Below are 22,541 nucleotides of genomic sequence, written 5' to 3'. Positions count from 1 at the left end.
CTTTTAGATCTGGTCTATCCTTCTCCATGACTATTTTAAAACTAATACAATTACAGTCCTAGCCCTAAACTAATCTCTCCATTGACACCTCAGTCACCTGCCCTGCCTTATTTCCCAAGAGTAGGTCAGGTTTTGCACCTTCTCTTGAAGGTACATCCACATATTGAATCAGAAAATTTTCCTGTACACACTTAACACATTCCTTTCCATCTAAACCCTTAACACTATGGCAATCCCAGTCTATTTTGAAGTAAATATTAAACTTGCTGTTTTGGTGATTGGTCCTTCAGAGGGTCGTTCTGTGTTCATATTTCTCTGCCTTTTTCTCAATCGTTATGTGTCTGTTTCACAGGGGGTCAGCAATTAAAACATTTCCATTTTCTATTTGTTAACAAAGCTGATGACCATCAGGAAATAAGTGGAAGTTACCATTCAATCTTCTTTTTGAAATAAGTCCAATAAGGACACAATTTGTATGCCATTCTCCTCTTAATTGGCATTCTAAATTTTTTTGAGCATTTATAATTCAAAGCTAACTACATCTGCAAGTGTATAATTAGTAATATAAGCTTTCCCCCACTTTCTGACACACAGATATAAAGCCACTGTAGAGTATTTTAACCTCTTTGAAATTCTTCCTTCCGTTTTACTAGAAATTGGGAGGTCATGGCTGTAGGTTTGCTCGCTGAGCTAGAAGGTTCATTTCCAGACGTTTCATCACCCTACTTGGCAACATCGTCAGCAGGCCTCTGAGCGAAGCACTGTTGATACTTCCTGCTCTCTATTCATATGTTTGGGTTTCTTTGGTTTGGTGATGTCATTTCCTGTGGCAACATCATTTCCCACCATCATGATGTCACCACAGGAAATGACATCACCAAACCAAAGAAACCCAAACATATAAATAGAAAGCAGGAATTATCAACAGTACTTCGCCTGGAGCCCCACTGAAGGTGTTACTTGGTAGGGTGACGAAATATCTGGAAATGAACCTTCCAGCTCAGCGAGCAAACCTACATCCAAAACCTCAACCTGAGTGACAAATCTTCTCCAAATGTGCTAATTGGAAGGTCATGTTGCGGCAGTACAGGACATGGTCAAGCCATTTTAGAAGACTCTGTGCAATTCTTATCTCCATGCTATAGGAAGTGCATTGTGAAACTTGAAAGGGTTCAGGAAAGATTTGCAAGATGTTGCTAGCATTGGAGGGTTTGAGCTGTAGGGAGAGACTGAATAGGCCGGGACTATTTTCCCTGGAGCTTCGAAGCTTGAGGGGTAATCTTATAGAAAATTATAAAATCATAAGTGGCATGGATAGGGTGAATAGATAAGGTCCTTTCCCTGTGGTGGGGGAGTCCAGAATTGGAGGACATAGGTTTAAAGTGAGAGGGGAATGATTCAAAAGGGACCTAAGGGACAATTCTTTCATGCAAAGGGTGGTGCATGTATGGAATGAGCTGCCAGAGGAAGTGGTGGAGTCTGGTACAATTACACCATTTAAAAGGCATCTAGGTGTGTATATGAATAAGAAGGGTTTAGAGGGGTATGGACCAAATGCTGGCAAATGGGATTAGCTTTATTTAGGATATCTGGTCAACATGGAAGAGTTGACTGAAGGGTCTGTTTACATGTTTTACTCTATGACTCCTAAAATAATACATAAAAATAAATAAGTCAATTTGAAAGAACCTGAGACATGTAATTTGGCTAGCTAAATGCCACTGAACTACCTAGGAAACTGAACACAGTGCAAATGTTCAACATTGACTTGTTTTTAGCTAACTTTGCTCTGACCAAAAATATCAAGTCCATTTTGAAATTAACTAAGGCCTTCTAGTAAAACTTTTAATGTTGGTCTTAAAGAAATTAGTAGATTTTTATGGATACAGTTACTCATATTTTTGTGAAATATATTAACATTTTATATTTTATTTTAAGGTCTTATTTTGGAGATAATTACATCAAAGCTTAATGAGTGCGTAGAGGCAATTTACAAGCATGCTACCAGGGATGAACAAATACAGTTCTGTAAAGAGGACTAGAAAACAACAATGACCTGCATTCATATAACACTCTTAACGTAGTAAAATATCCCTCAGCTATGTTTTTAAACAAAACTTGACATCAAGTCACATGAGGAGATATGGGAGCAGGTGACTAAAAATCCTGACCAAATGCATTTCATGTAGAAACTTAAAGGAAAAGAGGTAGCAAGGATGTGAGTTTTAGGGAGCAAATTCAAAAGCCTTACATTGAGGCTGGTGAAGACATGATGGACATTAATGTAGTGATGAACATCAGAAATGAGGAAAAGGTTAAAATGGAGGAGTGTAGGGTTTCAGAGGTTGTAATGATGGAGAAGTGTGGGTCTTTGGAAAGATTTTAAATTGTAACATTTATATAAGCAATTGATCACAGGAATAATGAGTCAACAGGACTTGGTGCAAGTTGGGAACGAGGTAGCTGAGTTTTGGGTGACCATGAGAGAAGCTGGTATATTTCTTAACTGTCCTTAAAGATAGAATTAATAGAGTCATACTGCATAAACAGGCACTTTGGCCCACCATGTCTGTGATAAGCAATAACATCAAACTACACTAATCCTATTAACCTGAAGTTTGTTCGTAGCCTACTCTGCTTTTGGCATTTTAGGTACTCATTTTAAGTTGCAAGAGTACTTGCCTCCACTACCCTCTGAGGCAGCACCTTCCATACATCTAGCACCCTCTGGGTGAAAAACCTTTTTCTCACATCTGCTCTAAACTACTCCTCACCTCCCCCTGGTTTTAGACATATATGTCATGAGGAGATTATTCTCACATTCGACCCTGTCTATGCCTGTCATAATTTTGTACACCTCAATCAAATCCTCCTCTGCTCCAAGGAAAATAAACTAGCCTATTCAATCTCTCCTCACAACTGCAGTTTTTCATTCCAGGTAGCATCTTGATGAATCTCCTCTATACTTTCTCCAAATGCTCAAAATTCTTGGGGAAAAATAATGTATTGTCTGCATGGGTTTCCTCCGGGTGCTCTGGTTTCCTCCCACAATCCAAAAATGTGCAGGTTAGGTGAATTGGCCATGCTAAATTGCCCGTAGTGTTAGGTGCAAGGCTAAACGTAGGGGAATGGGTCTGGGTGGGTGCGCTTCGGCAGGTCGGTGTGGACTTGTTGGGCCAAAGGGCCTGTTTCCACACTGTAAGTAATCTAATCTAATCTAGAAAAAGTGAAATAGTTTCTGACAGCAAAAGATCAGTAAACAAGGACACAGAATTAAATTAATTAATAGATGAACAGAAATGGAAATGTTTTATGCTTAAGCTGTTCTGCTGTCCAGTTAATTGCCTGAGTAGTTGGAAGAAACAGATTCAAAATTTAAATGGGAATTCTATATATTATTTCAGGGATATAGGGAAAATGAATGGGGAGAAATTAAATGATAACGTTTTTGAAGAATCGGCATAAACACAATTGACCAAATGGCATTTTTCTGTGTTATAGGATTCTATGATAAATGCCAGAGGAAACATCACAGAAGCGCTTCACAGGAGGCTCCCAAGCAGAGGATGTCACCTAGACAGGGGACTAAACATCTGCAACACAAATTCCCAGCTGGGCGAACAGAACCACAACAACGTGCACCCGAGCTACAAATCTTCTCACAAACTTTAGCTAATTGTAAATTTAGTTTTCCATTTTTAACATTGCTGAGCTTATTTTAGAGTCATAGAGTCATACAACACGGAAATAGACCCAAAGTTCCCCAATGTAAACTAGCCCCACTTGCCCATGTTTGGTCCACATCATCCTAAACCCATAACTCTCTAAACTTTTCCTATTCATGTATCTATTCAAATGTCTTTTAAATGTTGTAATTGTACCTGCATCTATCACTTCCTCTGGCAGTTCATTTCACAATACAAACCACCCTCTGTGTGAAAAGGTTGCCCCTCAAGTTCTTTCTTTGGACCTGTCTCCTTGCCTTACTTTGTAGACCATCAGACAATAAGGTTGCTAAATGAAGATAGAACGTTGACAGGCAAATTCAATGCATAATGTGCTGACATAACTTATGACACAAAAATAAGTTTTGTGGAGAGTAAGTTTGGCTATGCAAATTTAATCATTGTATGTATTTACACATTATGTAAATATAGCAGGAACCAACTGATTCTATTTATAAAGTGTGAAATAATCCAATATAAAAGCTCACTGAATCAAAAGATATGCAGATGTCGATTGAGCAAAATGTTTCCCTATGTTGTATGCATAAATGTAACTGCTATCCTTTATCAAATATTGTCCTTTTTTCACAGAATGTTTTCATGTGTATAATTTCTAACAATTTCTGTTCTGATGAAGGATCTCTGCTTTCTCTTCACTGTTGCTACCAGACCTGCTGAGCTTCTCCAGCAATTTCTGCTTTTGGACAGTGGCAGGAAATGTGCAAATTTTATAAAATAGATTTGAATTCATTTAATTAAGTATTCAAAAGAATCCCTCAGCATAGGATAAATCTCTTATTAGTGGATAAACATAAATGCATTCAATACTGTTTATATTGAAAACATAAAATACCATCCAACTGTGTTGGAGAAAATAATAAGTATAAAAAAAATCAGCATTTTTTCCAATTGGCAATACTTCTGCGGTGTAACCCCACAGCTGGGAGTTTGCAGGATTACAGAGCAGCAATTGTTCATTCAACCAAATTCTTATTGCCACTGCTGTCAGGCTCGAGCTCCACCCGTGTCCTCTCCTTTCTCTTCCGCCAGTTCAGTGAAGCCGGACTTTTTCTGCAGCACCTAGTGTAGCAGTGGGACACATGTGATTGCTGCGCTGTTTCCAAGAGACCTGTCAGGATGGACGATCAGAGATGTCCTCGCTGTAAAACAACGAAATACCGCAATCCTTCGCTCAAACTGATGGTGAACGTGTGTGGACACACACTGTGAGTGATGCATTGTAATCTTAGGACATGATGGGACACGTTATGGGAGTTTTGTGTGTTTTTCCCTGTACGTTGCAAATTAAGTGATTCATTCGTGAATGTCGATCGTAGCCATTCCTCTTTTTTCCTTTGCTGGAGTGTTGGATAGTATGTTAAACCTGGCTGACAGGAACCTGGATTAACATCATTTTAGTCTCAACCGCTTTGAGTCTACATGCAAGTAAGAAAAAGAAACATACAGTGGTGGAAACGTGAAACGAGGTTTGGAATTGCACAGTAACACGGTTTGCTCTTTTTTTGTAACTTTTTTGTTATTTCGCAGTTAGAGATATATTGGAGTGTTTTGAACATTTTAGGTTTATTGGTATTGACACTCAAAACAACCAACCAGCCTTTTACTTGAGATATTAGCCCTTTATTTCCTCTGCATAAATACTTATCAAACGGTACACGTTGCCAGCAATTTCAACTTTCGCTCGGTTTTAAATCTTGGAAAGCAGCATTCCCCAATATATGACTTGAGTTCATTTCATTAAATTGTTTTCTCTTCCAGTAACTGGCTCAAAATCCGTGAGCAAACTTGGTTTTGATGTGGGTTTGGGAGTTGAGTTCAGTAATTTAGGTAAACTTGCCATAATCCTACCAGACTTGAGGACTGTTATCAGGAAAGGGAGACGACTGATGGTGATTTAAAATGACAGTCACCAGGCCTTAGGCGAAGGAAGAGGTTGAGAAGGAGAGTCCTTAATGCCCGTGCTGGACCTTAACTCTCACTGTTGGCATCACTCAGCATCACAAGCCAGCCGACCACCCAACTGAGCTAACCCCAATCTCTAGCATGGGATTGCAATATTTGGTGAGGGAATAAATACGAGATAAATCAAATTTCATATTTTTTTCCACAAATTTATCTTTTGACTGATACAATTACCAATGATAGTAATGACATGAATGCAAGGTTTGTAGCTCAGGTTGAGGTTTAGGGTGTAGGTTTGCTCGCTGAGCTGAAGGTTTGATATCCAGACGTTTCATTACCTGGCTAGGTAACATCATCAGTGGCGACCTCCAAGTGAAGCAAAGCTGTTGTCTCCTGCTTTCTATTTATATGTTTGTCCTGGATGGGGTTCCTGGGGATTGTTGTGATGTCATTTCCTGTTCATTTTCTGAGAGGTTGATAGATGGTATCTAGATCTATGTGTTTGCTTATGGTGTTGTGGTTGGAGTGCCAGGCCTCTAGGAATTTTCTGGCATGTCTTTGCTTAGCCTGTCCCAGGATACATGTGTTGTCCCAGTCGAAATGGTGTTTTTTTCATCCGTGTATCGGGCTACGAGGGAGAGAGGGTCGTGTCTTTTTGTGGCTAGCTGGTGTTCGTGTATCCTGGTGACTAACTTTCTTCTTGTTTGTCTTATGTAGTGTTTGTGGCAGTCCTTGCATGGAACTTTGTAGACGACATTTTGTCCATGGGTTATACTGGGTCTTTTAAGTTTGTTAGTTTTTGTTTGAGAGTGTTGGTGGGTTTGTGTGCTACTAGGATTCCGAGGGGTCTTAGTAGTCCTGCTGTCATTTCTCGCATTCCTGGACGTCACAGTCGAAAGAAAGGACAATGGACAACTACAGAAAACCGACAATCACTGACCAAATACTTAACTACACCAGCGACCATCCCAACACACACAAACGAAGCTGTATCAGAACACTATTCCAACGAGCCACCACACACTGCAGCACAGACAAACTTCGGAAAACAGAGGAGAACCATCTATACAATGTATTCAAGAAGAACGGATACTCAAAAAATACAGTCCGCAGATTCCTCAAGAACAAACCACGACAAGCAGACCAAACACAGCCAGAAACCCTAACCACCTTACCATACATCAGAGAAGTTTCAGAAATGACAGCCAGACTACTAAGACCCCTCAGAATCCTCGTAGCACACAAACCCACCCACACTCTCAAACAAAAACTAACAAACTTAAAAGACCCAGTACAACCCGTGGACAAAACCAACGTCGTCTACAAAATTCCATGCAAATACTACGTAGGACAAACAGGAAGAAAGTTAGCCACCAGGATACACGAACACCAGCTAGCCACAAAAAGACACGACCCTCTCTCCCTCATAGCCCTACACACGGATGAAAAAAAACACCATTTTGACGGGACAACACATGTATCCTGGGACAGGCTAAGCAAAGACATGCCAGAGAATTCCTAGAGGCCTGGCACTCCAACCACAACGCCATAAAGAAACACATAGATCTAGATACCATTTATCAACCCCTCAGAAAACGAACAGGAAATGATGTCACCACAAACACCAGGAACCCCATCCAGGAGAAAGATATAAATAGAAAGCAGGAGACAACAGCTTTGCTTCACTTGGAGGTTGCCACTGATGATGTTACCTAGCCAGGTAATGAAACGTCTGGATATCAAACCTACACCCTAAATGAAATGAGTACCAACTGTAGAGTTCTTGTGGAGATGAAGTCCCTTCTTCACACTGAGGACGTTCTTCATTATGTTGTCACTTAGTCTTTTGTATTACATTGTTCTACTAACATTCTAAATGGGACAAATTCAGACCAGCTCAAGACTGAGCATCCCATGAGGCACAGTGCGTCATCAGCAGAAATGCATTTCACAGCAATATGTAACTTCATAACTGAGCACATTCCACATTCTGCTATTATTGTCAAGGTATGGACAAGTGAAGAGTGTCAAAGATGACCCCATGAACAACAACAGCTATACCAAAACAGGCACCAGCCTGTTGCAGCTACAGTGTAAAACTACACACATGCTAAACCCCATTCTGAATACCGAACCAAGCAATCCTGTAACCAATAAATCAGTTCAAAACTCCGCAATCCTATCATATCTAGTCATGAATAGTGGTTGATGATTAACTAACTAATTGTAACCTAGAATATGTGTGCAAATGAGAAGATGAGCTGAATGGATGATCCACCTTTGCCATCTCCTGAGGATCGACCATTGCAGAACAGAGTCATTGGCTAATTTGATTCACAATATTTAACAGTTTCCTCTTTTTCTTGCTCTTTAATCAGCCAGAGGATTCTGGATTTGTTTGTCCTACCTGTCGTCTTGTGAGAATATATTTGACTGTACATTAATAAACTCCTCCACAAAAACATCCTGTTGTTATTAGTTTTGCATGCTAAATTTTTATTCCAATTTACCAAATTAATTCTCCATTGAAGTTGGCCATTCCCAAGTTATTATACTACTTGTTCATTTCCATAACCAACCAAAACCTTGTGATACATTGATCACTGTCACCTAAATGTACCTTTACTAACACTTGATCCGTCTGATTTCTTAGAACCAGATGGAACACTGCCTCCTTTGTCTAAGGACAGGAAACACACTAGAAAATTTCTCTTGAATACACTGGAAACTTTTGTCTCTTTCTGCCCTTTAATTATCCAAATACTGCCTGGAATAGTAATAATGCCCCCTTTATAACAGCCCTATAATTCTGTCACCTCTGTAATTTCCTTGCAGATTGGTACCTCTGTATCTTCCCCACAGACCTACAGAATATGCCCAACAATGTAATGGCACTCCTATGTTTTGGTCATGCCTGCTTCACCATTGAATAATGATCATGGCTGATCAGCCAACTCTGTACCTGCTTTCTCTCCACATCTTTTGATCCCTTTATTCTTAATAACAATACCTAACTCCTCTTTGAAAATATTCAATATTCTGGCCTCAACCAGTTTCTGTGCCAGAGAATTCCATAGGCTCGCCATTCTTTGGGTGAAGAAATTTCTGCTGCTCTCAGTGCTAAATGATTTATCCTATATCATTACCCTGTGATCCCTGGTTCTGGATGTCCTGGGAATATCCTTCTTGCATTTACCCTGTCTAGTGCTTTTAGAATTTTGTAGGTTTCTATGAGATCCCCCTGTCATTATTCTAAACTTTGGTGAATATAATCTAACCTAATCCAGTCTCTCCTCATTTGTAATTCCTGCTATCGCAGAAATCAGCGTGATAAAACTTTGTTGCACTCCTTTTATAGCCAGTACATTCTTCCACCGATAAAGAGACCAGAACTATTTGCAATACTCCAGGTGTGGTCTTATTAAGATTTGTACAATTGCAATAAGATGCCTGTGCTCCTGCACTCAAATTCTCCGGCTATGAAAGCCAGCATATAATCTGCCACCTTCGTCACCTGCTGCACCTACCTGGTTATCTAGGTCTTGTTGCGCCTCCCTTTTTTTGCAATCTATCATCCTTCAGATTAGAATACCTTCTTTGTTACGGTTATCCACCAAAAACCTTAATTTTTCCTAGTGTTGCATTATCCATCTCTCCCACTTCTCTGTGCTTCTTAGGTTTTGCTCTGTAATGTTTCCTGTGGCTCTCACGCTCCCTGTCCAGTTAGTGAAAATGCTCTCCAATTGCACAAGCAAATCACTCCCCAAGTACAGTTGATCCAGCTCTGTTTAAGTACAACTTGTCCAGGCTGTATAGGTCCTAGATCCCAGGAAATTAGAGCTTTCCCACTTGCACCATGCTTCCAACTACATTCAGTTACTCCATCTTTCTAATTTCCTACTGTCTAGCATATGGCACAAGGAATAATTCCGAGATTACTATCTTTTAAGGTGCTGTTTGCCACTTTGTTACCTAATTCCTTAAACTTTGAGGACCCCATATCCCATCCTTCTTTCAACCTGTATCATTAATACTACTTTAGACTACATCTGCTTGGTGTTTAAGGATATCCTTAATTCTGGCACCAGAATGTGTCTGACTAATTTATTAGAGGTTTTTCCAGGAAATTTCAACCAGAGTGGATCGAGGGGATTTAGTTGATGTGTTGTCATGAGATAAGAGTTCAGTGTCGGAGGTAGTATATTATCGTAGATAGAGAATTAAGTCATGGACAAGGAACAGCAAGTGGGGATAAGAGGTTCTTTTTCAGGTTGGCGACCAATGAGCATTGAGGTTCCATTGCTTGGACTACGGCTGTTTACAGAATGCATTAATGACTTAGAGCATGGAAGTGAATGTACTGTGGCCAAATTTGCAGATGACAAGAAATACCAAAAATATAAATGCAGATTGTGAGGGAGATACAAATAATCTATAGAGGGATATTAGTAGGTTAAGTAAGTGGGTAAGAAATTGACAAATGGAGTATAATGTGGGAAAATGTGCAGTAAATGTAAATGTGTATGTAAATGAACAACATTAACTAGAGAAAAATCTGCAGAAAGCTGCAACACAAAGGGATTTGGGATTACTTATGACAAAACACAGAAAGCTGGCGTACAGGTGGAGTGAGTAATTAGGCTAATGGAGTGTTGGTCCTTATTTCAAGGGGGTTGGAGTAAAAGAGTAGGGAAATCTTACTGCAACCATACAAGTTATTGGTAAGATCACATCTGGAGTACTGTGAGCAGTTTGGTTCCATTATTTTAAAAGTATATATTTTGTTGGAGGCAGTAAAGAGAAAGTTTACTTGAATGATCGGAAGGAAGGATTGTCTTATGAGCAAAGTTTAAATAGGTTGGGACTGTACACATTGGAATTTAGAAGCCATAAGATTCTTAAGGGGCTTGACAGGATAAATGCTGAGAACTTGTTTCTCTCATGGGAGAGTCTAGGACTGGAGTGAACAGTCTCAGAATTAAGGGGTACCAAGAAGTGAGGAATTTCTTCTCTGAAGAGTGAGAATCTTTGGAACTCTCCTACAGAGAGTTGTAGAGTCAAGAGTCTTTCTGTATAGTTAAGACTAAGGTAAATAGATGCTTGATCAGTAGAGGAGTTAAGAGTTATGGGAGAGGGCAGGAAGATGGATGCGTGGAATGTTGGATCAGCCCATGATCCTGTTGAATGGTGGAGCAAGCTTGAGGGGCCTACTCCTGTTGCTATTTCTTATGGTCTTGTGATTAGAAGGCAGCAAACAATATGGAACCATGTTTAGCGCTGCAGCTATGCCTGTCCATACCCTTGCTTGTAAAATAGCCGATGACTGTTGCTTTCTCAATCTTCCTTCTGTCTGTCAGCTAATCCTACAGTGGGCTAGACTCTGGCTGCACCTTCCAGAGGACCAATTGGTGTTATCACCAGTCAAAATGGAATACTGTTGGAGAGTGAAATGCCTTCCTAGGACTTCTGAACTGGTCCTCCTTTACTGCTTGGCAATTATCCGTTCCTCCTGTATCTGCATTATATTAAACTGCAGGTGACCATATTTATAAATGAACTATCCATGGAACTCTCATACAGTGCCACATGATGCCAGCTGCTGCTTAGATATCCGGAGATCAAGCTGCCGGAGCTGAATCACTCCTCTTGAACATTTTCATGGTGTCAGTATGGGTTGATGAAGTTTAAATTTATTTTTAAAAGTTCAGTTATTATTTGGTTGATTAATGTAGTGCGATTTCATGATTTATGGGATTTGCTCGAGTGAAAAGCTAAAAATTCTATTGAATAAGCAATTTTTTTATAGGCACCCTCTACTTTAATTCACAAAACAGAACCTTCCACTTTTTAGCCTAACTAAAATATACTTCATGAAGATGCATTACACTGCCCTTTAAGTAGGTATCTGGTTCTCTTGGAATGAGTCCTGGGAATTCTTAGCTGTTTCCTTCACAATGAGTTTTTTCCTTTGAACTTGTTCCCTAGTACAAGCGAGGCAAAAAAGATTTACAAGGATTTTGCCCGGGATTTGAGGATTTGAGCTGTAGGGAGATGCTGAATAGGCTGGGGCTGTTTTCCCTGGAGCGAGTTAAAAATCAGACAACAGCAGGTTATAGTCCAACAGTTTATTTGGAAATATTAGCTTTCAGAGCACTGCTCCTTCATCAGGTAACTTGTGGGGCAGGATCATAAGACACAGAATTTATAGCAAAAGGTCTTAGTATCATGCAATTAAATGATATATTGAACAAACCTAGATTGCTGTTAAGTCTTTCATCTTTTAGAATGGGTTGCAGGTTTTGGTTCATTAATATATAAATCTCAGAAGTTCTTTTAAGTTACATTCTTGAAATAACTTAATGTTTTATATAAAAAAAAGGTGACGTCCCAGCTCAGAAATGTATTAACGGTGTGAGGTTAGCAGTGCACTGAAAGCTAGTACTTTCAAATAAACCTATTAGACTATACCCTGGTGTTGTGTGATTTTTAACTTTTGGCGAGTTTTGAGAAGATTTGTAGCTCAGGTTGAGGGTTTGGATGTAAGTTTGCTTGCTGAGCTGAAAGGTTCATTTCCAGACATTTCGTTACCTTACTAGGTAACATCTTCAGTAGATCTCATGCGAAGCAATGCTGAAAATTCCTGCTTTCTATTTATATGTTTGGGTTTCTTTGGATTGGTGATGTCATTTCCTGTGATGAAGTCACTCCTGTTCCTTTTCTCAGGAGGTGGTAGATGGGGTCTAACTCGATGTGTTTGTTGTTAGAATTACAGTTGGAATGTCATGCTTCTAGGAATTCTCGTGCATGTCTTTGTTTGGCTTGTCCTAGGATGGATGTATTGTCCCAGTCGAAGTGATGTCCTTCCTCATCTGTATATGAGGATACTATGAGAGAGGGTCATGTCTTTTTGTGGCTAGTTGGTGTTCATGTATCCTGGTGGCTAGTTTTCTGCCTGTTTGTGCAATGTAGTGTTTGTTACAGTCCTTGCACGCTATTTTGTAAGTGACGTTAGTTTTGCTCATTGTCTGTATAGAGTCTTTCAAGTTCATTAGCTGCTGTTTTAGTGTGTTGGTGGGTTTGTGGGCTACCAAGATACCAAGGTGTCTGAGTAGTCTGGCAGTCATTTCCGCGAAGTCTTTGATGTAGGGGAGAGTGGCTAGGGTGTCTGAATGTGTTTTGCGTGCTTGTTTGGGTTTGTTGCTGAGAAATCGGTGGATTGTGTTCATTAGTTACCCATTCTTTTTGAATACACTGTATAGGTGATTTTCCTCTGCTCTGCATAGTTCCTCTGTGCTGCAGTGCGTTGGCTCGTTGAAATAATGTTCTGATGCAGCTTAGTTTGTCGGTGTTGGGGTGATTGCTTCTGTAGTTCAATATTTGGTTTGTATGTGTTGTTTTTCTGTAGACGGTGGTTTGAAGTTGCCCATTGGCTGTTCACTCTACTGTAACATCTAGGAATGGCAGTTTGTTGTTGTTTCCTCCTCTTTCGTGAATTTTATGCCAGTAAGGGTATTATTGATGGGCTTGAAGGTTTCCTCTAACTTGGTTCATTTCGTGATGACAAAGGTGTCATCCACATAGCGGACCCAGAGTTTGGGATGGATGGTTGGCAGAGCTGTTTGCTCAAGTCTCTACATTACTGCCTCTGCTAAGAACCCTGATATCGGAGATATCAGGGTTCTTAGCAGGGTTCTTAGCACCACCTTCTTGACCTGCAATGTTCTTCCCGATCTTTCCGCGCCCACCCCCTCTCTGACCTATCACCCTCACCTTAACCTCCTTTCACCTATCACATTCCCAACGCCCCTCCCCCAAGTCCCTCCTCCCTACCTTTTATCTTAGCCTTTTCCAGCAACACATTTTTCAGCTACTGAAGATGTTACCTAGTAAAGTAACAAAATGTCTGGAAATGAACCTTTCAGCTCAGCGAGCAAACCTACATCCATTTTTAACTTTGTCCATCCCAGTTCAACACCGGCACCTCCACATCATGGTATTTGTGGAGCAACAAAGGCTGAGGGGTGACCTTATAGAGGTTTATAAAATCATGAGGGGCATGGATAGGATAAATAGACAAGGTCTTTTCCCTGGGGTGGGGGATTCCAGAACTAGAGGGCATAGGTTCAGGGTGAGAGGGAAAAGATTTAAAAGGAACCTAAGGGACAACTTTTTCACTCAAAAGGTGGTGCGTGTATGGAATGAGTTGCCAGAGGAAGTGGTGGAGGCTGGTACAATTACAGCATTTAAAGGGCATCTGGATGGGTATATGAATAGGAAGGGTTTAGAGGGATATGGGCCAAGTGCTGGCAAATGGGACTCAATTTATTCATGATATCTGGACGGCATGGATGAGTTGGATCAAAGGGTCTGTTTCCATGCTGTACCACTCTATGACTATGTCCTAGTTAATTCTGTCATTTTAATTTGAACGTAACCCCCAACTTGCATTCCTGCATGGCGAGTCACTGCATTTTGCCAGCCATGACTGTTCCTCCACTTCTGAATCCTGGCAGGCTAGTCATGCCAGTGGATTTTCATGCATATCATTCAGGATAATCTCTAATAATCAAACTCCAAGGTTTCCTTTTAGGCAAATCTTTTGTATAGACCACTTGACTCCCTTCATGTTAGCTTTAAGTTAAAGAGACAATATGAAAGAATAATAATCATGTAAACCTTGACCTTATATCATCATATTGTCTAGGACATGAGAATTCTCTGCAAGTTCTCACTTGGAATAATTTGTAGACCCCACAGATTTGAATTGTCCTATCATGCTTCTGTTGATTAGAATATAAACTTAAATATTCACTAGTTACTTGCCAAACACACTTCTCTTTAACTGATGGCGCTTTATTAGGTGGTTAACTTAAATTGATTTTCTAAGTGCCTTATGAATATAAGAGCAGGAGTGGGTCATTCAGCCTATTCCACCTGCTGTACCATTCAGTTTGATCATGGCTGATCATGCACTTCAATTCCTTTCCCACATTATCCACATATCTCTTTATGTCATTTGTATTTAGAAATCTATCAATTTCTACTTTTAAACATACTCAGTGACTGACCTCTCTTCACCCTTGAGGCTAAAGCATGTCAAAGATTCACAACCCTCTTCAGTAAAATTTTGGTCCTATGTGACTTGCCCATTATTTTGAAATTGGGTCCCTGGTTTTGGACTCTTGAGCAGAGGAAACATTTTGTCTGCATCAATTTATTCTTTTAAGAATTTTGCAGATTTAAATGAAACCTATTAATCATCTCTCAGCTTTTGAAATTCACGATAAAGCAGGCCATCTTCATAGGACGCAAATTAAAGGTACATTTTACTCCATTAAAAAATTGAGCTGTTTCACTTTCCTGTCCTTTCGTAGATTTAATTTAACAGTACTAGTCATTGAATTCTTGTGTGCCTGTAATTTATTATAGGATAAGGGTGGTATTTTCAACTGTCACACAATTCAATATATTTCTCAAGAAACTAATAGTTAGGTAATTGGTATGTGTGTGATCCTGTAATAAGAAGTGTTCAGTACCTGTAAGTGAATTACAAAGCAACAATTCAGATAAACATAAGTTGAACATTGTATTTTTGGATTTGATAACATTTTCATTTTGAACTGTAGTTTTTAAAATATCTATTAACCTATATTAAAATAGCTTGCCAATTAATGGTTAATTTTGAGCCCATCTTCCTTGCCACTCCCAGCAAAGTAGTTTTCATTTTTCTGCTCTATATTGGAGCAATTTGATAAATCACAATTAGATGCGACACAAAAATGTTTTCAAAATCCAGTATATGTGCTGAAACCCACCTGGAAACTAGAACTGGGGCTGTTCTTCTTTCCACTAGGTATTTTGAGAATGGTAGCACTTGTCCCAATTGACCAGAATATCAAATTCCAGTTCCAGCCGTATAGATTAGCAAGTTTTGAGAAGATCTACAGCTCAGGTTAAGGTTTTGGATGAAGGTTTGCTCACTGAGCTGGAAGGTTCATTTCCAGATGTTTCATCACCCTACTAGATAACATCTTCAGTGGGTATCCAGGCGAAGCATTGCTGATAATTCCTGCTTTCTGTTTATATGTTTGGGTTTCTTTGGGTTGGTGATGTCATTTCCTGTGGTGATGTCATTTCATGTTCTTTTTCTCAGGGAGTGGTAGATGGAGCCTATCTGTTTGTTGTTAGAGGTCCAGTTGGAATGCCATGCTTCTAGGCATTCTCGTGCGTGTCTCTGTTTGGCTTGTCCTAGGATGGATGTGTTGTCCCAGTAAGAGTGGTGTTCTTCCTTATCTGTATGTAGGGGCAACATGTCCATCCTAGGACAAGCCAAACAGCGATGCATGAGTATTCCTAGAAGCATGGCATTCCAACCAGAACTCTATCAACAAACACATCGAGTCAGATCCATCTACCGCCCCCTGAGAAAAAAGAACAGGAAGTGACATCACAACAGGAAATGACATCACCAACCCAAAGAAACCCAAACATATAAATAGAAAGCAAGAATTATCAGCAATGCTTCACCCGGAGGCCCACTGAAGATGCTGCCTCGCAGGGTGACAAAACGTCTGGAACTGAACCTTCCAACTCAGCGAGCAAACCTGTACCCAGTAAAGAGTAGCATTCTAACAAACTAGACCTGTCGCTTTCATTATCCATTGAAAGTTCTCTATTTTTGAAACTACCACATACTGCTGTTTTGAAAGGCAATGATGACTAAAGACAGAATCGAATCTTAAATATAATATTAGCTCCTCCAGGAAATAGATGGCTGAACATGGGAGCAGCGTTTTCAGCCCTCACAGCTGGTCCACCATTCTAGATCATGGCTGATCATTGACCTCTGCACTGCACCATGCTTTCCCTTGATGTCATTCATGTCTAGGAATCTGTCATTTTCTGTCTTGAATGCACTCTGTGACTGAGCTAGCACAGTCTGCTAAAATAAAGAATTCAGAACGTTCTCTACCTTATGAGTGAAGAAATTCACTTTTGTTTCAGTCTAAAATGATTTGCCCAATCCGGTGACTGTTTTTAGGCAGCAAACCATCCCCACCACCACCCCTGTCCTGTTTGCATCTATCATTTACAATATAACCCTTCGCAAATTGCGTAAGTTTCAATTGGATCATCTGTCATTCTTCGAAACTGTAGGAAGTACAGACCTAGCCTCCTTGATAACTCCTCATAGGACGTTCCTGCCATTCAAGGAATTGGCTGGGTGATCCTCTGCTGCTCTCTCTTCATGTAAACTATATTCTTCATTGGGTATGGATCCAAACTTCATGCAACATTCCAGGCGCAGTCTTGCAAGGTTCTGTAAGTGTTTGGAAGACATTTTCGTTCCTGTACTCAAATCCACTTATAGGAAATGTCATGTTATTTGCCTTTCTAATTGCTTGCAGCATCTGCATGTTAGCTTTCAGTGACATCTAAACAAGGATACTCTGGTTCCTCTCACCCATTTAAGGAATATTCTGTGCCTCTGTTCTGTGGTGTAAGGTGTGTTTTTTTTAATATGTCATTTGTTTTAGCGTTTGAACTAATGACATGAATGTTTTGGTCTGTTTCTGTGAGGGGGATTAATGATTAGCTTTATCAGTATTTCTGGAGCCATAATTTTAACAAAAAATCTGAGAGAATATCTGTGGAGTGATATTGGGGATTTGAGAGTTTTATGACTGGTGGAGTAAATCATTGAAAAACATTAGCTTACTTTCAATTTGGAAGAATGAGGAATTGCTTCTATTTTGCTCAGAGAATAAAATCCGCTAGTTTGTAAGTTGTTTAGTTTCAGTTTGCGGAAGTCCTCGTTGAAGTTAGATCTAATTAAAGGATAGAGTATATGTATAATTTAATGTTTAAATCATTTGTGTAATGTTTAAGTGCTATTAAGTTGAATGCAAAAGTCTCTGCCTTGACATGCTGTCAATACTGTGATGTAAAACAAAATATTGCATACCATACATGAGAGATTTTAAAAGTTTTCCCATATAATGTGCCCTGTACCTTGAGATAAATCTTACTTCAATCCAGCCTAACAAAAACTGTTTACGATTCCACAAGGTTCGTCTTGTTTGTATGTGATACAATCCATCAGCTCCTGCTCAAACTGGTAATGGTATAACAACTGCAAACATTCAAGTAGCTTGCCAACAAGTTGAAATTACAACCTGGTAATCCAACAACTCAATTCTCTTCCTATATATTAGCAGAAGATTGTTATGTAAAGTAGGTTTCAAGCTGTAATGAGTTGCTAAGCCTTTCGTCTGTGTTGTACTATTTGCTGCTCAGTTATGCTCATATGAACAAGGAGCAAGAGTAGGCCACTTGGCCCTTCAAGCCTGCTCAACCATTCAATAAGGTCATGACTGATCTGGTTTTAACCTCAATTCTGTTGAGATACATCTTACAGTTCTAATGTGTTAAACTGTTTTAGTAACATGAAGTTTGGTTTACTTTACGAAAAAAAAAGACTTGTTTCTGCCAGCTGCTATCATTTAGTTTGTGATGCAAACAGCTAATAATTTCTAGCCAATGCTGGAGAAACTGCCAAACTCTCTCAGATCCACAGGGACTCACTCAGACATGCAAGAGCTATATAAAGAATCTTACTAAATCATGTGGGGGGTAATATTTAATTCAAATAATTTGAATTCATGTAAATTAAATCATTGAAGCACCTTCATTCATACCTGGATCTACTTTGACCTTGAAACGCAAGGGCAAGTTATTTCTTGTGCCAACCATGGGTAAAAGTGGTGTGTGACATAAACAAGAATGACTCTTTTGGAAAACATTCAAAAATAGTATTACTAAGGGAAGTTCTGAAGAAGAGTACAATTTCCAGTTCTGGTTCCCCTACTATAGGAAGGATGGTTATTAAATTGGAGACGGTTCAGAAAAGGTTTACCAGGATGTTGTTGGGACTGGAAGGTTTGAATTACAAGGAGAGGCTGAATAGGCTGGGACTTTTTCTCCCTGCAGCATCGGATTTTGAAGGATACCCATATTGAGGTGTATAAAACCACAAGGGACATAAATAAGGTGAATAGCAAAGGTTTTTTCCCTAGGGTTCGAGAGTTCAAAAGTAGGGGGCATATTTTTAAGATAAGAGGAGAAATATTTAAAGGGAACCTGAGGGGCAATGTTTTCACACAAGAAGGTTGTTCATATTTGGAATGAACTGCCAGAGGGAAGAGGTAGATGCAGGTACAGTTACGACATTTAAAAGATATTTGGACAGTACATGGATAGGAAAGGTTTAGAGGGATATGGGGGCAAACACAGGCAAGTGGGACTAGTTTAGTTTGGGAAAATTGGTTGGCAAGGATGAGTTGGACTGAAGGGTCTGTTTCCACGCTGTATGCCTCTATGATTCTAGAATCATACAGGATGCGAAACATAAACTTTGTTTCTGTCTCCACAGACGCTGCAGACTCCTGAGTTTCTCCAGCACTTCCTTTTCTTTGTATAAGGGATGCTACCATTTTATTTATGTTAGAGCAAAGAGATTAATTGTGCCCTTTTCCCTGTCATTGCTATGATACCTTCTTATATGCTGTGTGTACCTGTGAAGAATAATGTGTTCCTGAGATCCACAATAGATTTTGTCAGAAAAATAATGTACTGTTTATTTTGTTACTGTTGTGGATTTGGTAGTCAGAACTTAAGTAATTTGGAGACATAAGTTTTTTAAAACAAAATAAAATAAATTAACATTTTGTTTTTAACAGATGTGAGAGTTGTGTGGAACTTCTGTTCATAAGAGGTTCTGGAAACTGTCAGGAGTGTGGCACAGCACTACGAAAAAACAATTTCAGAGTACAACTCTTTGAGGATCCTACAGTGGACAAGGAGGTAGAGATTCGAAAGAAAGTATTAAAAATGTAAGCATTTTAGTTTTGCTTTTGTTTGGCAATTGTGGGGATAATTATGTGACCGGTGATAGAATTATAGCACAAAGATGTACTATTTGACTTAACTAGTGCAAGCCAGTATTTATACCTACCCAAGCCGCCCTCCACTCACTAATTATGTCTTTCCATGCTGCTCCCACATTCTTCTATTCATTTTTACCAATATATGCATCAAAGCATCCTTTAACAATCTGCTTCAACCACTTCATGAGGCACAGTTCTATATTGTCAACATCGCATTTAAAAACAATTAAAACTAAAGTGCAGTTTAACCTAAAACTTAACATTACTTTCTTGCCTTCATATTCTGTTGTTTGTATGAATGTTGTTTGTACTCTTTTATGGCCGTAACAGCTTGTATTGCTACTTTTAGTGACTTTATGCTTCTGTGCACCCAAATTCTTTTGTTCCTATGAACTCCATTTTTCATCCTGTAAGAAATATTCCAGCTAACAAAATAAACTGCCTCAAACTTCATTGAATTGCAGTTAGCACTCTTTCTTTGCACAATCTAGAAGACAGTTTTTAGTCAGGCTGCAACATTACTAGCTATTATCATAAATCTAGTTTCAAATCTTAAGCTGATTGACAAAAGATTTAGAGGTGACATGAGGAAATGTTACTCTACAAAGTGAAATGTTATGAAACTGGATTGCCTGATCGTGAAAGTGGATTTTGTAGTCACACGGTAAAGAGTCTTTTTCCCTTTAAGTAGTTATCCAGTTTATGAGGACAGAGCAAGTGAATGGCCTCTGTGTTTGTACACTCCTATGATTCTATGAAAGTTTTCATAGCATGACACCAATTTCTTGATTCAGACTAATTTGATACATTCTGTAATACTAAATGGTAATAGCCCCAACAATGAACCCTGCAGGAGGACAGAGTTTCTCATTCTTTCCAGTCTGACTAAAATTCATTAACTCTTATGCTCAAGTTTCTGTTTTGGAAATTATTCTCTGCTTTGTCATGAATCTAAAAATAAAATACTGCAGATGCTAGAAATCTGAAACAAACATGGAGAATGCTGCAGAAACTGAGCAGGTGTCACAGTATTTGTGAGGAGAGGAACAGAAATAATGCTTTGAATCACATATGACTCCTCTTCAATTCTGAAACTCAGAATGTTAACTCTGCTGAGTTTTTCCAGCATTCTCTGTATTTGTTTGTTGTAAATTTCTTTCATGGAACTCTATTATAGTCACAGAGATGTACAGCATGGAAACAGACCCTTCGGTCCAACCCGTCCATGCTGACCAGATATCCCAACCCAATCTAGTCCCACCTGCCAGCCCCTGGCCCATATCCCTCCAAACCTTTCCTATTCATATACCCATTCAAATGCCTCTTAAATGTTGCAATTGTACCAGCCTCCACCACATCCTCTGGCAACTCATTCCATACATGTACCACCCTCTGCGTGAAAAAGTTGCCCCTTAGGTCTCTTTTATACCTTTCCCCTCTCACCCTAAACCTATGCCCACTAGTTCTGGACTCCCCGACCCCAGGGAAAAGACTTTGTCTATTTATCCTATCAATGCCCCTCATAATTTTGTAAACCTCTATAAGGTCTCCCCTCAGCCTCTGACGCTGCAGCGAAAACAGCCTCAGCCTGTTCAGCCTCTCCCTGTAGCTCAGATCCTCCAACTCTGGCAACATCCTTGTAAATCTTTTCTGAACCCTTTCAAGTTTCACAATATCTTTCCGATCGGAAGGAGACCAGAATTGCATGCAATATTCCAACAGTGGCCTAACCAATGTCCTGTACAGCCGCAACATGACCTCCCAACTCCTGTACTCAATACTCTGACTAATAAAGGAAAGCGTACTAAACGCCTTCTTCACTACCCTACCTACCTGTGACTCCACTTTCAAGGAACTTAAAAGCCCATAAAGATTCCATTCCTTCACTACACAGGTCTGTACTTCCTTTCATCCTTGAACGATTAAATAATGTTAATTAAACTGGATTTCATTACCATATTCTCTCTTTCTGCATGTTTCTTTATTTTTTTCTTTTTATAAGAAGTCCAGCATCTTTCCAAATCAGGCTAACTGAATTGTATTTCTCTGGTTTAAAAAAAACAAAAAAACAGTGGATGCTCTAAATCAGAAGCAAAAACAGAAATTGTTGGGAAAACTCAGCACACCTGGCATCATCTGTGAAGAGTAATCAGCGTGAATGTTTTGGGTCCGTTGTTCCTTTCACAGAAGCACTGGAACCACAATGGTAAATCTGATTTAATTTCACAGATGCTGCTAAACCTACTGAGCTTTTCCAGCAATTTATGTATTTCTTTGAAGTTAGGCATTTATTTTCTCTGTTCTCTGGCAATGTTCTGTTGAATGGTCATCTACCTAAAATATCAATTTATCTAGTTTCTCTGTGAGACACTGATAACTTGCTCAGTCTTTCCAGCAGTTTCAATTTTTAATAAGGTTTTGGTTGGTCAGAATCTGTTTTATGTTTGGGAAATTGTCAGAATGCTGAATATCACTATCCAATTGGTAATATTGATCCATCACACATAAACATAATTGATTAGTAATAAAGGGAATTATTATGTGTACTTATTTCGATTTGTTTTTAAACACATCAAAGTTTTAATTAGAGATAGAAGAAACATGAAATCTATACCTTTTAAGTGCCAGTCTGCCTCACTGATTAGCATACTTGCCATTGAGCTAACAACTTGAGATTTTCAGTCCTGGTTCATACTTTTGGGTCATATGTTAGTACTCAGAGGTGGATGCATTGTTGGATTTCCTTCGTTGTATGAGATGTTAAATCTGTGGCCCAACTGGCTATTGGGCATTTAAGACACTATTTAAATAAGAGCTTTCCTGGTGCCCTAACTGTCACTTATTCATCAGGTTACACCATAAATTAAAAATTACTTTGTTTTAATCATATTTCTGTTTGAGAATCTTGCTGAGGACAAATTGACTGCTACATTTGCCAACATAAATG

General features: G+C 39.3%; 1 protein-coding gene across 1 annotated transcript in view; it reads left to right on the top strand.

The window, feature by feature from the left end:
* Positions 1-4,842: 4,842 nt before the first annotated feature.
* The window catches only part of mnat1 (MNAT1 component of CDK activating kinase), a 170,478-nt gene continuing 152,779 nt past the window's right edge, over positions 4,843-22,541 (top strand). The window contains exons 1-2 of the mRNA XM_043697252.2: positions 4,843-4,951; positions 19,388-19,540. Coding sequence (XP_043553187.2) covers positions 4,863-4,951; positions 19,388-19,540 — 242 coding nt within the window. The 5' untranslated portion in view covers positions 4,843-4,862. The remainder of the gene's footprint in view (positions 4,952-19,387; positions 19,541-22,541) is intronic.

This window comes from Chiloscyllium plagiosum, unplaced genomic scaffold (assembly GCF_037043375.1).
Source record: "Chiloscyllium plagiosum isolate Xiang-an unplaced genomic scaffold, Cpla_swu_hap1 HiC_scaffold_8, whole genome shotgun sequence".
In the NCBI taxonomy this organism is placed as follows: Eukaryota; Metazoa; Chordata; class Chondrichthyes; order Orectolobiformes; family Hemiscylliidae; genus Chiloscyllium; species Chiloscyllium plagiosum.
This window is presented reverse-complemented; position numbering and strand designations above follow the sequence as displayed.